Source organism: Narcine bancroftii, chromosome 7 (assembly GCF_036971445.1).
Source record: "Narcine bancroftii isolate sNarBan1 chromosome 7, sNarBan1.hap1, whole genome shotgun sequence".
NCBI classification, from domain to species: Eukaryota; Metazoa; Chordata; class Chondrichthyes; order Torpediniformes; family Narcinidae; genus Narcine; species Narcine bancroftii.
The window spans coordinates 198932869-198949249 of NC_091475.1; the positions used below are offsets into that span (position 1 = coordinate 198932869).

At 40.1% G+C, this 16381-nt stretch overlaps 1 protein-coding gene across 4 annotated transcripts in view; it reads left to right on the plus strand.

The window, feature by feature from the left end:
* The window catches only part of LOC138739602 (cohesin subunit SA-2), a 154601-nt gene that overhangs the window by 66704 nt on the left and 71516 nt on the right, over window positions 1-16381 (plus strand). For all 4 annotated transcript variants that reach the window (XM_069891960.1, XM_069891959.1, XM_069891961.1 and 1 more), the window contains 4 exons: window positions 1-3; window positions 2059-2138; window positions 3248-3355; window positions 14358-14472. The exon at window positions 1-3 is cut by the window's left edge and continues 96 nt beyond it. In XM_069891960.1, coding sequence (XP_069748061.1) covers window positions 1-3; window positions 2059-2138; window positions 3248-3355; window positions 14358-14472 — 306 coding nt within the window. The remainder of the gene's footprint in view (window positions 4-2058; window positions 2139-3247; window positions 3356-14357; window positions 14473-16381) is intronic.

The following is a 16381-nucleotide window of genomic DNA, read 5'->3' on the forward strand; positions in this document are numbered from 1 at the left end:
AAGGTGAGTCAATGTTTCTCCTTTCTGTTGGCACCCAAGAAGGGGAATAAACTTCTGAATAAGATAAGGATGTACCTGGAGTATTGTGTACAGTTCTGGCCTTCCTTGAGAATGGAAACACTGGCTTTGGAGGTGGTGCAGAGGAGGTTCACCAGGTTAATTCCTGAAATGAAAGGGTTAACTCAAGGTTGAGTAGCCTGAGGCTAGACTCATTGGAACTTAGAAGGATGGTGGGTGGGCGAATCTTGTTGAAACATCTAAAATTCTGAAAGGAATAGATAATAAATAGAAAGGAATGGATTTGGGTGGCAGCGACCCGCGTTAGAATCCAGTGCAATATGTGAGAAGATTGTATGTCCTCCTTGTGACCTGTATGGGCTTCCTCTGGGATGTTTCTTCCCACCCTTCAAAAATGTATGGGGTTAGTAGGTTAATAGGCTGTATTTGAGTACCACTAAATTAAAAAAAAAATAAATAAGGTAGTTGCAGGAACGTTGTTTCCACTGTCAGATGAGACAAGAACCATGCCTTGACTCAGGGGATTAGGTTTAAGACCGAGATGAGGAGGAACTTTGAACTGTTTCTTTCAGAGAGTGGGCAATATGTAGAATTCTCTGCCCAATGAAGCAGTAGAAATTGCCCCATTAAATGTATTTAAGACACAGGACAATTTTTGAACAGCAGGGGAACTAAAGATGATGGGGTATGAGCTAGTAGGTGGAGCTGAGTCCCTAGCCAGAAGAAGAGCAACATTCCCACCAACTCCTAGAATCTCCAGCTCATGACAGCTCAAAGTGGAGAAGGGGCATTCAGGATGGTGCCAAGAACGTCAGTGCATTGCGATGGGAGCACACACACTCTGAGGAAGTGGGCTACCATACAACCTACCCATCCGTCTTTTCTGGCCTCCTCCCCTATTCGTGGATGAGCTTGTGGACACACACTCGGAGGAAGTGGGCTACCATACAACCTACCCATCCATCTTTTCTGGCCTCCTTCCCTGTTGGTGAATGAGCTTGTGGATGTTAGCCTCATTTGCCATCTCAAAACCCACAAAACAAGTCTGGGCCCAAGATGGTGACACCTGTGTTTGGCAACAGCCTTGTGGCGTTGCAGACTTTGGGGGAGCAGCAGACTAGTGCAGGACACCAGTGATGGAGAGTCCACCCTCTGCTGAGAAGGAGAAGCAGAGGAGATGACGCTAAGGATGGTGACCATGGCGGTGGGCCAGCAAGAGCTCTGCAGCTGAAGGACACATTACAGGCAACGAGCTACTGGTGGCTCAAGATCAAAGGACTTCCTCCAGACCGCGGGCAGCTAGAGACTGGCTCATGAGAACCTGGTATCAGAAACCGGGTACAAGAGGATGCTGAGGGCAAGGAGGGCTCCCGAAGGGCCCTGGGCACTGAAGGTTTCCTCATGGTGTCAGAGGTTTGGATCTCGGCTCGAGTTGCCGATGGTTTGAATGAAACTGGAGAGTTGTGCAGGTGCAGAGGTTGCAGGAGAGCTGGAGATGAATCAAAACTCTACTTATGTGGAGGATGTCACACTTATCAATTCAACTGCTCCTTCCTTCACTGTATACAGTAAACATACAGTGTGTTCAGATGGCAGATCCTAGTGTATGTTAGCGCATGCAACAGTCAATCTGTACACAAGCTGTACATGATCAACAGTCTAAATAAAAGCATTTATTAAAAAAATTGCAAAATCCTTGTTATCCGGAATTCAAGCAACTGGCAAAAAAAAAATTGCGGAAAATATATAGCTTAAAAAAAGCAAAAGTTAAAAATTGGCGCCTCCTTGTGGTTATTTCACCAATCACACAATACTCAATCTCAAGCAACCGGAAAATTCTCTTATCCTACATCTACGAATCCCCATAGGTGCCGAATACTGCGGATTTTATGTAATTATTAATGTATTAATGCTATAATTGATTATTTGAATTTAAAATTATTTGTAACCAATAGTGGAGGCCATATTCACCAACGAGTGGGCCTTAGTTTAACTGATGGAAAACTCTCAGCTACACGATGTCGCATTCCTTTCTAATAGGATAGGATCAAGTCAATGACATTGGACAAAGAAAGTGAAGTTGCTGTACAAGCAATTAAGGTGTTAACTCTCATGCTGCAGTGAGTAATTGCCTTTTTTCATTATTGTCTGATAAAATGAGGATTATCCCAATTATATATGAATTATATTATATATAATATACAGGAAATTATATTCCAACAGTGAACCAAACCATATTGGATTTTCCAGAATAGTGTCATTTTTTTTCTGTAATGTGTAAAACTTTGTAATTGGTTGCAGATTATAAAACGTTAGAGCAGCCATTGACTCAACTTGACTCTGTTCTTGCTCATGTTAGAAGCCCATTTGTTTAACACAGGATTTTCTGTCCTGTAGAAATTCGGATGGAATGCTTGGAACTTCAGTTTTACTTGTGATGCACTCGCATTCCTTTAGTGTCAAAAAATAATCTAAGCCTCTCCTACCTCCCCATCTATGTATTATGCAAGGACCATTGGACAGTTTGTTCTTTGCGAAGTCAACAAGCATCTAGATATTGTTTGGCATGCGGCATTTTAATACTCGTGTACATGGCAATGGCTATAAAAATGTCAGAATCAGAACTTATTTTCATGAACATGTCATTAAATTCGTTGTTTTTACGGCAACATCACAGGGCAAACATTTATATAACCACCTTACAAAATAAATAAAAATAGTGCAAGAAAAAGTCAAAGGACGGCAGCGTCTTTGATTCATTGATTATTCAGGAATCTGATGGCAGAGGGGAAGAAGCTGTCCTTGTGCCGCTAAGTGCTTGTCTTCAGGCTCCTGTACCTTTTTACTGATGGTGGCAGAATGAAGAGGGTGTGGCCTGGGTGGTGGGGGTCCTTGAGTATAGAGGCTGCTTTATTAAGATACTACCTCTTGTAGATGTCTTGGGTGGAGTGAAGACTGGTGCCCATGATGTCTCAGACTGAGTTAACACCCTCTGGAATTTATTCTTGTCCTGAGCATTGGCAGCCCCATACCAGAGAGTGATGCAACTAGACAGAATGCTCTCCACAGTATGCCATCAGAAGTTTGAGAATCTTTGGTGACATACCGAATCTCCTCGAACTCCTCACAAAGTATAGCTGCTGGTGAGCTTTCTTGGTGAATGTTATAGTAATGTGACCAGAAAAGTGAAAATTGTAACTGCATTCGTCTATTCCCTGATTTTATGTAGGAACTGTGAAGATGCGTTGACTTCAAGCGACTGTAAACAGTTGTCCCATTTTGTCTACTCAGCTCACAGACCAGTTGCTTTGGCAGCTGGAGAATTCCTACACAGGAAGTAAGTAACGGTCTTCTGAATTAGCAAAGTTCAGGGTAACATGGGTCAGGGTAAATCAACAGGGAATGCTTGAAAAATACTTAATCAAGCTTGAGCTAGCTGCATATCTGATGTTTGTGGGGCATAGAGTATTAATCCCCAAAAATGTCCACGAGAATCTGATTTAATACCCTTAAAGCAGGAACAGTTGGTTCAAATTTCAACCCAAGGAATGAGGGGTGTTATCAATAATATTTGTGGTGGTCAATAGCTGCATGTTTCAATAGCAAGTTTCAGCTGAAGACATTTGATGGATGAAAGGTCAATAAAGGGCTTTGCCCCAATATGTCGACAATTCCTTTTCTCTCTGCAGATACTGCTCGACCCACTGAGTTCCACCAGCTGATTGATTTTTGCTCCAGATTCCAGCATTTGTGATCTCTTGTGTGTCGGCATTTGACAGATGCAGGGAGCTGCAGTTTAGCTGTTTAATGGTTTACAGTTAAAAGGAAATGGGAGATCCACCTTCTATCATTCTCCCTCATCCACTCCTCCCTCCCCATGAACCGTCCCCATGTTACCTAGCCCTGTAACTGTAGGAGATGCTCTACCTGTGTCTACACCTCCTCACTCACCACCATTCAGGGCCCCAAACAGTCCTTCCAAGTGAAGCAATTCTTCACATGTGAATCTGCATCTGGTGCTCCCATTATGGTCTCCTCTGCATTGGAGAGACTGGGCACAGACTGGGAGATCGTTTTGTTGATCTCCCAGTGGTCATCCATTTCAATTCCCTGTCCAATTTTTTGCTGACATGTCTGTCCATAGTGTAATGCCCTGCCAGTCTGGGACCACCCGCAAACTGGAGGAACAACATTTCATCTTCCGTCTGGTCACTCTCCAACCAGATGACATTAACATTGATTTATCTGGTTTCCGTTACCTGCCCCCCCCCCCCCCCCATCTTTAACTCCTGTCTCCTTTTCTCTGATCTTTCTCTCTCCTTCCCTTTTCCTTCTGTCTCCATTCGCAAAGCCAAAATCAATTCTCTCTTTTCCTTTTATCATATCCAATTAACACCTTTTTTGTTGGTCTGGTCTCCTCCCCCTCCCATTCTTCCACCTTTCTCTCAATCTTTATTGAGATACCTGCCTTGTACCTTGAGGAAGACCTCAGGCCACCTCCTGTGGACGCTGCCAGACTGGCTGAGTTCCTCGAGCATTTACTGCGTGTATTTTTACTACAGTCACAGAGTCTGCAGACTTCCATTTTTCACTTCTATTATTACCCACCTTGATTAGCCAGGGCATCAAATATCTTTGGATGAAGACCAGGCAGTGGGACAGAGTAAAAAAATAAACCAGCTTGTGATTAAATGGTGGGGCAGACTCAATGATCAGAGAGTTATGGAAGACTACAGCACAGAAACACGCCCTTTGGCCCATCTCGACTGAGCCAAACCATTTTTATGCCTAGTCCCATTGAGCTGCACCTTTCATACCCCTCCTACCTACCCAAATTTCTCTTATATGTATGTTGAACCCTCGTTCACCACTTCCACTGGCTGTTCGTTCCATACTCCCACCATTTTCCATACTCCCACCATTCAGTGTGTGAAGATGTTTCCCCTAGTGTTCCTCTTAAAACATATTCCCTTTCACTCTTAACCTGTGTTCTCCCATTTTTGTCTCACCCAACCTCAGTGAAATAGGCCCACTTTCATTTAACCAATCTGTACCACTTATAATTTTGTACACCTCTATTTTCTGACGTTCCAGGGAATAAAGTCCATACCTCTTCAACTGTTCCCTACAAGTCCCAGCAACATCCTTGTAGATTTTTTCTGCATTCTTTCAATCGTTTTGACATCTTTCCTGAACATAAGTGACCAAAACTGCACACAATTCACCAAATTTGGCCTCACTGATGTCTTACACAGCTTCAACAAGCATCTCAACTGCTGTACTAAATAGTTTGATTTATGAAGGCCAATGTGCCAAAAACTCTTTTTAGGACCCCGTCTACCTGTGATATAATTTTCTTTTTTTTTTAAATATAATTTTTTATTTTTCACACTGTGAACCGTATCAACCAAAATATATACAAACGCTTCTCATTAAATATACATAGTGGCTTTTTCTCCCTTTTTTTCCCCCCTTCCCACCCCCCTCCAAAACCAATAAATATTCAATATATACAATACAATAAAACCATTAAACAATGTCATCACACAATGAAAAATAAACAAGAAAAATGTCATCTATTTTTACACATTAGATCAAGTTGTTTTGTCTTCTTATCATTTTAGGGGGTGGAGGTCCGAGGCAAGCCCTCTCTGTTATGTTCCATGTATGGTTCCCAAATTTGTTCAAACAATGTAATTTTATTTTTTAAATTAAATGTTATTTTTTCCAATGGAATACATTTATTCATTTCCATGTACCATTGCTGTACTCTCAGGCTCTCTTCTTATTTCCAAGTTGACATTATACATTTTTTTTTGTTGCTACTGCTAAGGCTATCATAATAAATCTTTTTTGCGCTTTATCCAATTTGAGGCCTAATTCCTTACTTCTTATATTACTTAGAAGAAAGATCTCTGGATTTTTTGGTATGTTATTTTTTTGTGATTTCATTTAATATCTGATTTAGATCTTCCCAAAACATTTTCACTTTCTTACATGCCCAAATTGCATGTACTTTTGTTCCCATTTCCTTCTTACAACGAAAACATCTATCTGATAATGTTGGATTCCATTTAAAAATTTTTTTGGGGCGTGATATATAACCTGTGTAACCAATTATACTGTATCATACGTAACCTTGTGTTTATTATATTCTTCATAGATCCAGAACATAACTTTTTCCATGTTTCATTTTTTTATATTTATGTTTAAATCCTTTTCCCACTTTTGTTTAGGTTTATAGCTTATTTCATAATTTTCCTTATCTTGCAGCTTAATGTACATGTTCGTTATAAATCTTTTAATTATCATTGTGTCTGTAATCACATATTCAAAGCTGCTTCCTTCTGGTAATCTCAGTCTGCTTCCCAATTTATCCTTTAAGTAGGCTTTCAGTTGATGGTATGCAAACATTATACCATGAGTTATTCCATATTTGTACTTCAACTGTTCAAATGTTAATAAATTATTTCCCAAAAAACAATTTTCTATTCTTTTAATTCTTTTTCTCTCCCATTCTCTAAAGGAAAGGTTATCTATTGTAAAAAGGATTAGTGGGCTTTGTGTCAATATCAATTTTGGTATTTGATAATTCATTTTTTTCCTTTCTAAGTGGATCTTCTTCCATGTATTAAGTAAATGATGCAGTACTGGTGAGCTTTTATATTGCACCAGCTTTTCATCCCACTTATAAAGTATATATTCCGGTACCTTCTCCCCTATTTTATCTAGCTCTATCTTAGTCCAGTCTGGTTTTTCCCCTGACTGGTAAAAATCTGATAAATACCTTAATTGTGCTGCTCTTTAATAATTTTTAAAGTTTGGTAACTGCAAACCACCTTGGTTATACCTCTCTATTAATTTATCTAGCGCTACCCTCAGTTTCCCCCCTTTCCACAAGAATTTCCTTATTATTCTCTTTAGTTCATTAAAGAATTTCTCTATTAAGGGAACTGGTAACGATTGAAATAAGTATTGTATATTTGGGAAGACATTCATTTTAATGCAATTTACCCTCCCTATCAACGTTAGCGGTAATTCTTTCCAATGTTCTAAGTCTTCCTGCAATTTCTTTATTAGTGGCTGATAATTAAATTTGTACAAGTGGCTTAAATTATTTTCTAACCCAATACTGAGGTATCGGATTGCTTGTGTTTCCCATTGAAATGGTGATTCTTTTTTAAGTTCTGTATAATCCACGTTACTCATTGGCATCACTTCACTTTTATTTGCTTTGTTCTTGTACCCTGATATTTCTCCATACTCCTTCAATTTCTTATGTAACTTTTTTATTGATATTTCTGGTTCTATGATGTCAGCTGCAAATAAACTATTTTATATTCCTTCTCCTTTATTTTTATCCCTTTTATTTTATTTTTTGTTCTTATCAGTTCTGCCAATGGTTCTATTGCTAAAGCGAACAGTGAGGGAGATAGTGAACATCCATGTCTAGTTGATCTACTTAATTTAAATTGGCTTAATACATATCCATTTACTGTCACCTTCGCCAACGATCCATTATATAATGCTTTAATCCAATTAATGTATTTTTCTGGTAGATTGAACCTCTGTAATACTTTAAATAAATAATTCCATTCTACTCTGTCAAAGGCTTTTTCTGCGTCTAAAGCTACAGCCACTGTTGGCTTCTTATTTCCTTGATTAATAAGTTTAAGACATTATCCGCCGTTTGTCTTTTCTTAATAAATCCAGTTTGATCTTGTTTTACTATTTTTGGTACACAATCGGCGAATCTGTATGGTAATAATTTCGCTATTATCTTATAATCTGAATTAAGTCGAGATATTGGTCTATATGATGCTGGTGTTAATGGATCTTTCCCCGTCTTTGGTATTACTGTAATTATTGCTGTCTTACATGAATCTGGCAAGTTTTGTGTTTCTTCTATCTGGTTCATTACTTCCAGGAGAGGAGGAATTAATAACTTTTAAAATATGTTATAGAATTCTATTGAGAATCCATCCTCTCCAGGCGTTTTATTGTTCGTCAGCTTTTTTAATATATCCTGTATTTCTTCTATTTCAAATGGTTTTATCAGTTTGTTTTGTTCCTCTTCTTGCTATTTCGGCAGTTCACTTTTTGCTAAAAACTCTTCTGTTTTGTCATCTTTCCCCTCGTTCTCAGTTTGGTATAATTGTTCATAAAATTCCTCAAAGTTTTCATTAATCTCTATTGGGTTATATGTAATTTGTTTGTCCTTTTTCCTTGATGCCAATACAGTTCTTTTAGCTTGTTCTGTTTTAAGTTGCCAGGCTAATATTTTGTGTTTTTTTTCTCCCAGTTCGTAATATTTTTGCTTTATTTTCATTATGTTCTTCTCCACCTTGTACGTTTGTAATGTTTCATATTTTATTTTTTTGTCCGCCAATTCTCTCCTTTTCGTTATATCATCCTTTTTACTAGTTTCTTTTCTGTACTTACTATCTCCCTTTCCAACTGCCCAATTGTACTCCTTTTTCTGTACTTACTATCTCCTTTTCCAACTGCCCGATTGTAGTCCTTTTTCATCTTAGTTATGTAACTTATTATCTCCCCTCTAATGAAGGCTTTCATTGCGTCCCATAATATAAAATTGTCTTTCACCGATTCCGTATTTATTTCAAAATATGTTTTAATTTGGCGTTCAATAAACTCTCTAAATTCCTGCCTTTTAAGTAGCATAGAGTTTAAGCTATGTTCTTGGTGGGATGTCCTCCAGTTGGTATTACTGTAATTATTGCTGTCTTACATGAATGATCAGATAGTAATCTCACTTTATATTCAGTTTTCATAATTCTCCCTTAAATATCAATCCTTGAGTATGTTTTATGCCTATTCGAATAATATGAGTATTCCTTCTCTCTTGGGTGCTGCCTCCTCCATATATCCATAAGTTTCATTTCCTGCATCGATTTAACCATAAATTTGGCCACTTTATTCTTTTTGCTAGTCTTTTGTCCAGTTTTATCCAACATTGGATCCAAATTAAGATTAAAATCCCCTCCTATCAGTATATTTCCTTGTGTATCTGCAATCTTCAAAAAAATATTCTGCATAAACTTTTGATCCTCCTCGTTAGGTGCATATATCTTGAGCAAAATTCGGAATATATCTGACACTTTATCATTACATACCTCCCAGCTGGATCTATTATTTCCTCCTCTATTTCGATTGGTACATTTTTATTAATTAATATAGCTACACCTCTAGCTTTTGAATTATATGATGCTGTCACTACGTGTCCTACCCAGTCTCTCTTTAATTTATTATGTTCAACTTCAGTTAGGTGCGTTTCCTGCACAAATGCTATATCTATTCTTTTTTCAGTAAATTTAATTTGGTTTTAATTTCTTTTAATTTGGTTATGTATTCCTTTAATGTTTATAGTCATATAGTTCAACGTGGCCATCTCATATCCTGTTTACATCACATTTCCGCTCTCTCTCCACCACCAGCCCCCTTTTCCCCATTTTCATCTCCGTTTTCCCTTTTTAAACTCAATGTATGACAACACATTTTAAAACATAAAATATTCCAACAACTCCAACATCCAATATTACCTTAACCACCCTTATCCCTTGCCGGGCAACCACAACTCCCCTTTCCATTTGGATTGTGATCCTGCTCGCAAGCGTCAACTGATTTTACAGTGACGGTTATTCTCTTCCCCCCCACAACCCCCCCCCCCCCAGAAAACACTATTTTTTACACATATAACAAAGTTCTCCCTTTTCTTCCCCCCCTTACTTCCTTCCTTCCCTTCTCTTTCCCTTCTTTAGTTCTTTACATATACATTGTTTTTACATCTTTATATATATTTTATCACTGTTCTTCATTTTTATTACATCTCTTCATCTGTGCTGCAAGCATTCTGCAAATTCTTGTGCTTCCTCCAGATCTGAGAACAGCAGGTTTTGCTCCACGGGGATAAATATTTTAAGCACAGCTGGGTGTCTTAATGTGAATTTATAACCTTTTTTCCATAGGATTAATTTTGTTGTATTAAACTCCTTTCCCTCCTTTAAGAGTTCAAAACTTATATCTGGGTAAAAAAATATTTTTTTGACCCTTGTATTCCAATGGTTTATTGTCTTCTCTAATTTTATCCCTTGCACGCTCCAGTATATTTTACCTTGTATATCTCAAAAATTTTACTAAAATGGATCTTGGTTTTTGATGTATCTGTGGTTTTGGAGCTAGTGTTCTGTATGCCCTTTCTGTTTCCATTCCTTCCTGCATTTCTGTCATTCCCAGGACCTTCGGGATGCATTCTTTTATAAATTCCTTCATATCTGTGCCTTTTTCACTCTCCTTCAGGCCCACTATTTTTATGTTGTTTCGCCTACTGTAATTTTCCAACATATCAATTTTCTGAGCTAACAACTCTGTGTCTCTTTAATTTTTTATCACTTTCTTCCAATTTTCCTCTTAAGTCATTCACTTCCATTTCTACAGCCGTTTCTCGTTCTTCCGCATTTTCTACTGTTTTCCCTATTTCTGTCATGACCAGTTCTAATCTTTGTATTTTATCTTCTGTTCTTTTCATTTTTAAAAAAAATTGCACTAAATTCTAATGACAACCATTCTTTTAATGCTCTCATTTGTTCTTCAAAAAAAGCTTTATCTATATTCTGTCCATCTGTTTTACCTTCTATCTCTCTGTGAAGATCTTGGTCTTCTTCTTCCTCTTCTTCTGTGTCTGAACCCCTGTTTGTGTCTTCTTCTTTGTATCTGTGTCTCTTCTGATTTTTCTGATGAGTAGCTTGTCTCACTTTGTCGGGTCTCTTGTTGCTTGGCCTCTTGCTGTTGGTCCTCTCCTTCTGAGCTGCTTATCTGTCGAGCCTCTTTCCATTCACCCCATCGACTTTCTTTCTTCACTCTCTCTCTCCTGCTGCTTTCCTCGTCTTCCAGCTGAGAGCCCTGGTGTCGGTCATCCCTCAGCTGGTCGCGCCGTGGTTGCCCGCTCCTCGGCTAAGCCCCCCTCCCGTTGGTGTTTTCCTTTACCTTAGATTGCGCACTGTGCACTTTTGTTTGGGTCAGAGAGCCATTTTTGCAGTCCACCGGTCGGGGGGGGAGTCGTGACTCCACAGGGCCAACACCAACCTCGGAGATTGGGTTCTCTTCTCCACCACGGCTCCCTGTTCCTTCATGCAGGTAAGGCCTTCTCTCTTTTCTGGTGTCTTCTTTTTTTTCCCGTTGTTTTTACTTGTTACTTCTTAGGTGCCATCTTCTTTCTCTTCTCTGCAACTTTATCTTTTATTTCTTATATTTTGTATTTATTGAACTTCGTCTTTTAACTTTTTTTCTTCTTTTCTGGAGAGGGCTGGTTTTACCCTACCGGCCATTACTCCATCACGTGACTCCTCCCTGTGATACAATTTTCAAGGAATTATGTATCTGTATTCCCATGTCCCTCTATTCTACCTCACTCTGCAGTTCCCTACCATTTACTGTGTAAATCCTATGCTGGTTTAGCCTCCCAAAGTACAACACCTCACATTTGTCTGCATTAAATTCAATCATTAATTTTGTAGCTCATTTTTCCAGCTGGTTCAGATGCCATTGCAGACTTTGAAAGCCTTCCTCGCTGTCCACTACATCCCTGAAATTAGTGTAATCTGCAAATTTGCTGACCCACTCTACCACTTTATCCTCCAAATCATTGATATAGACGACAACAACCAATGGACTCAATCCCGATTCCAGAGGCTCCATTCTCTGGGTTTTGTCACAAAGCCAATGTCTCAACTAATTTACTACCTCATCCTGGTCACCGAGTGACTGAACCTTCTTGACCAACCTCCCATGTGAGACCTTGTCAAAGTTCCATGTAGACAATATCCACTGCCTTTTCTTCATCAACTTTCCTGGTAACCTCTTCGGAAAAATCCAAAAGATCGGATAGAAATTATCTACCACGCACAAAGCCATGTTGACTACCCTGCATTAGGCCCTGATGATCCAAATACTTGTTTATCCAGACTCTTTGCATACCTTCCAAAGACTTACCCACAGCTGATGTCAGGCTCACCAAGAATATTCATGGAGCCTTTCGTAAACAATTCTCTGATACCTCACCCAGAGCTAATGATGCTTTCAATGCATCTGCTAGGACCCCTACAATTTCTGTACTAGACTCCCTCAAGGACTCGGGCTATGTTGTCAAGTGATGATTTATCTACCTTTATTTGCCTCAAGACATTCTTCTGTAATGTGTATATGGTCTATAACATCAATTTCCTTTTGGAGAAACTCAGCAGGTCAAACAGTGTACTTTATATAGCAAAGATAAAAATACACCGTTTGGCCTGTTGAGTTTCTGCAACATTGTGTTCTTACTGCAAATCATGGTGCCTGCAGACTTTTGTGTTTTACTCTTCTCAATTCTATTTGTTGCGCCCATCTTCTGAGCAAGTACACATGCTAAAAAAGATCCATTTATTATTTTCCCCCATCTCTTTTGGCTCCATGCATAGGTAGGACCCTTGCTATCCTTTTGCTCTTAATACATCAATATAAGCCACCAGGATTTTCCTTCACTTTGTCTGCTAGGGCCACCTCATGCCTCCTTTTCACCGTCCTGATTTCCTTCTTAAGTGTTTTCTTAGATTTCGTATACTCAGATACCGTGTTTGTTCCTTGCTCCCTATAGTTGCTGGGCACCTTTTGCTTCTTCTCCAGGGCCTCAGTATCTCTTGAAAACCAAGGTTCCCCACATCTGCAAGTCTTGCCTTTAATTCTGACAGGAACATGCAAACTCTATACTCTCAAAGCTTCACCTATAAAGGTCTCCCACGTAACAAACGCACCTTTGCCAGAAAACGACCTGTCCCACAACTTGCCAGCATCTTTCTCATACAATTAAAATGGGCCTTTCATTAATTTGCATCCCAAGGCAGTTAAGGAGTTATTTGATTTTGACCAGTGAGTCTTTGCAGTTCAAAAAGAACCATAGAACAGTACTACACAGAAACAGGCTCCTTAGCCCATCTAGTCTTATTTTACCTAATCCCATTGACCTGCACCTGGACCATATCACTCCATACCCCTTCCATCCATGTACCTGTCCAAATTTTTCTTTAATGTCAAAATGGAGCCCGCATTCACCACTTTAGCTGGCAGCTCATTCCACCCTCTCACTACTCTCTGCGTGAAGAAGTTCCTTTAAACATTTCACCTTTCACCCTTGTCCTATGTTCTGATCTCATCCAACCTCGGTGGAAAAAGCTTGCTTGCATTTCCTCTATTTATACCCCTCATTCCTCACAGCTGATACTGTTCCGTTTCTGTGGCTGTGGCAGGTATCTTCCCAGTGCATGGGCGAATTGAGAAACTTTGAAGAACTTTTGTCCTGTACGATTCTAATCTATAAAATTTGCCAGTCCAAAACTAGCAAAATACTGAAAGCACCAGATTATTGCAGTCTTACTCTCAACATTGAGAATGTGTCAATATTTCTGAGTGACCCTGAAAGTGTGCCAAAGTTTGTTAGGGTCACTGGGAGGGTGTCAATATTGGTGGCTGGTCCATGAGTGAACGTAGGACAGAAAAGAACAGAGATGGACCTTTCATTCCCAGTTTGTACACAATGAAGTGTTTCACGGCCAGTGAAATTGTAACAATGTAGAAAACATGGCAGTCAGATTCTACAAATCTAGATTCAGAAACAGTAATTAATAAGGACATGATAACTTCTTTGTGTTATCTGGTTGGAGGGGCAATTAATGTAGAGAATGACTTCAATGCAATTATTCAAAATGGTAGGTCTCAGATCTTTTACATACCATAAACACTCCTGTCATAGTCAATACTGTGTAAAAGTTGATCCCCCCTACTTTGGCCGTGGCCACCCGCCCACCTGACCTCCTGATGCCTAGACTGCAGACTTGTCTAGGCCCCGGCTGCCTGCCCATCCGAGCTCCCAATGCCTCAAACATGGATTCGCCACCCGGTCCCAGCAACCCACCTGCCTATCTGAGCTCCTGGCGCCTCAAATGATGCTGGTACTTATCGTGGTCAAAAGTAATATGCGTGTAATAGTCGACGCCCTAAATTTAACCCTAAAAATTGGTCCACAAAATTTGACTATTACATGAATATATATGGTATGTCTTCGAGAGAAAGAGGACATTGGTCAATTCCCAAAAACAAAAGCAATAGACATGCTACATACTCCCAAGTTTGCTCTACCCGTCAGTATGTCTATGATGGGTATGTACCACTCCCATTCCATCTCTAACCCCTTCTCCCATGTGCTGAAGTATCTGTGAATGTAAGTATTGGCCTATCTGCTGAAGCAATGCTGAATCTCTAATCAATGGTCAATGCTTGTTCTTCAGGTTGTTCTGCAGTCAGGACTCTGAGGTACAAGATGAACTGTCTGAGAGAAAGGAAAAAGCCTCACGAAACATCAGTCACTTAAAGACGCTGGTGAACTTCTATCAGGAAAGTGAGGTGGGGTTGATATTTTGGACATATGATAACATTAATTATCATTCTGGAGAAATGATTGGGAGCTGTTTACTTCTACTGAAGGGTGAGGGGTGTTATGGTCACCCCCATCCACAGCAGGGTTTGGGAAATCATTTAGCTGATACTTATATTTCTGTGGTAAGAGGAGTGGAGAGTCAAACCCAGGGCAGAAGGCCATCACATTGCTCAGTGACTGAGGATGATGGGGAGTGAGACGGACTGGGCAGGTGTATAAGCTCATGATAAGAAGGGCAGAGCCCTTCTTATCTACTCCTATATCTTGTGATGAGTGAGGACAGGAAGGGAAATCAGGTGGAAGGAAAATGTCCATCAGAGCTTGAATTGGCAATCCAGTGGGTTTTAGTGTCATCAGGTACACTGGGAAACTCAATGCAATGCAACCAGAAAGGCAGGTTCAGAATCTGTGTCAGAATTTATTGTAATGAACATGTCGTGAAATTCGTTGTTTTGCGGCAGCGTTACAGTGCCCACTTCACTGACAAAAGACAAAGGAGGAAAAACCCAACACCCAATCCCAACCAACCAATTTTCCCCTGCAACCGCTGCAACCGTGTCTGCCTGTCCCGCATCGGACTTGTCAGCCACAATTGAGCCTGCAGCTGACGTGGACTTTTACCCCCTCCATAAATCTTCGTCCGCGAAGCCAAGCCAAAGACAGTGCAAATATTGCTATAAAATGACATTTAAAAATAAATTAATGCAAAAATAGGATAAAGTGAGGTAGTGCCTGTGATTCATTGACCGTTCAGAAATCTGGCAGAGGGGAAGAAGATGTTCTTGTGCCGCTGGGAGTTTGTCTTCAATTTCCTGTATCTCCTTCCTGATGGCAACGGTGTGAAGACAGCATGGCCTGTCTGGTGTCCTTGAGGATAGACACTGCCTCTTGTGGATGTCGTCAATGGCACTGGCTGAGTTTGCAACTTTCAGTCGTTTTTTTACCTGTCCTATGCATTTGCACCTCCATACCAGACAGCAGTGCAACCAGACAGAATGCTCTCCACTGTACACCTGTAGAAATTTTCGATAATCTTTGGTGACATACCAAATCCCCTCAAACTCCTACTTGCTAGTGAGCCTTCTCCATGGTTGCATCGACATCCTCAGAGATATTGACACCCAGGAACTTGAAGATCGTAACCCTTCCCACTGCTGACATCTTGATGATGACCTGTTCATGTTCTTCTGAATACCCCTTCCTGAAGTCCACAATCAGCTCTTTAGTTTTGCTAATGTTGAATTCAAGGTTGTTGCTGTGGCACCACTCAACTAGCTGATCTATCTCCCTCCTGTACGCTTCCCCATTACCATCTGTGATTCTGCCGATGACCGTGGTGTCATTGGCAAATTTGTAGTTGGCATTTGCATTGTGCCTGGCCATGCAGTCATGGGTGTATAGCGAGTAGAGCAGTGGGCTAAGCACACATCTTTGAGGTGCATCTGTGTTGATCAACTTAGAGAGTGATGGGTAGAATTGAATTATTATTATGTTGGAGAGGATGTATTGGAGACAAGGAATGAGAGGAGAATCACGTTGAATGACCAGTGAGAGGAGCAGTGGAGGCAGGTGGCATCCTGGGCAGCCTTGGGGGGAGGTCTTTAATTGATGGGATCCGATCGCTCGTTTGGTTTCACACTGGGTCATTGTGCATTTCACATTGACAGATGAATCAGGAACATCAATAACCCACTAAAATGAACCAAATTAGACTCTTAAGCAATGCAATTGGAAATGGATTTAGGGATCGTGGAAAAAGCAAAGAAAATTAGGAAGGGGGATTATGCTGAGAAACAGAGGAGTGAATGTGGGCTATGACCTCCAAGCGGTGGAGTGGGAAATGTTTTATTTAGATGGGGACCTTCTCCCCTCTCC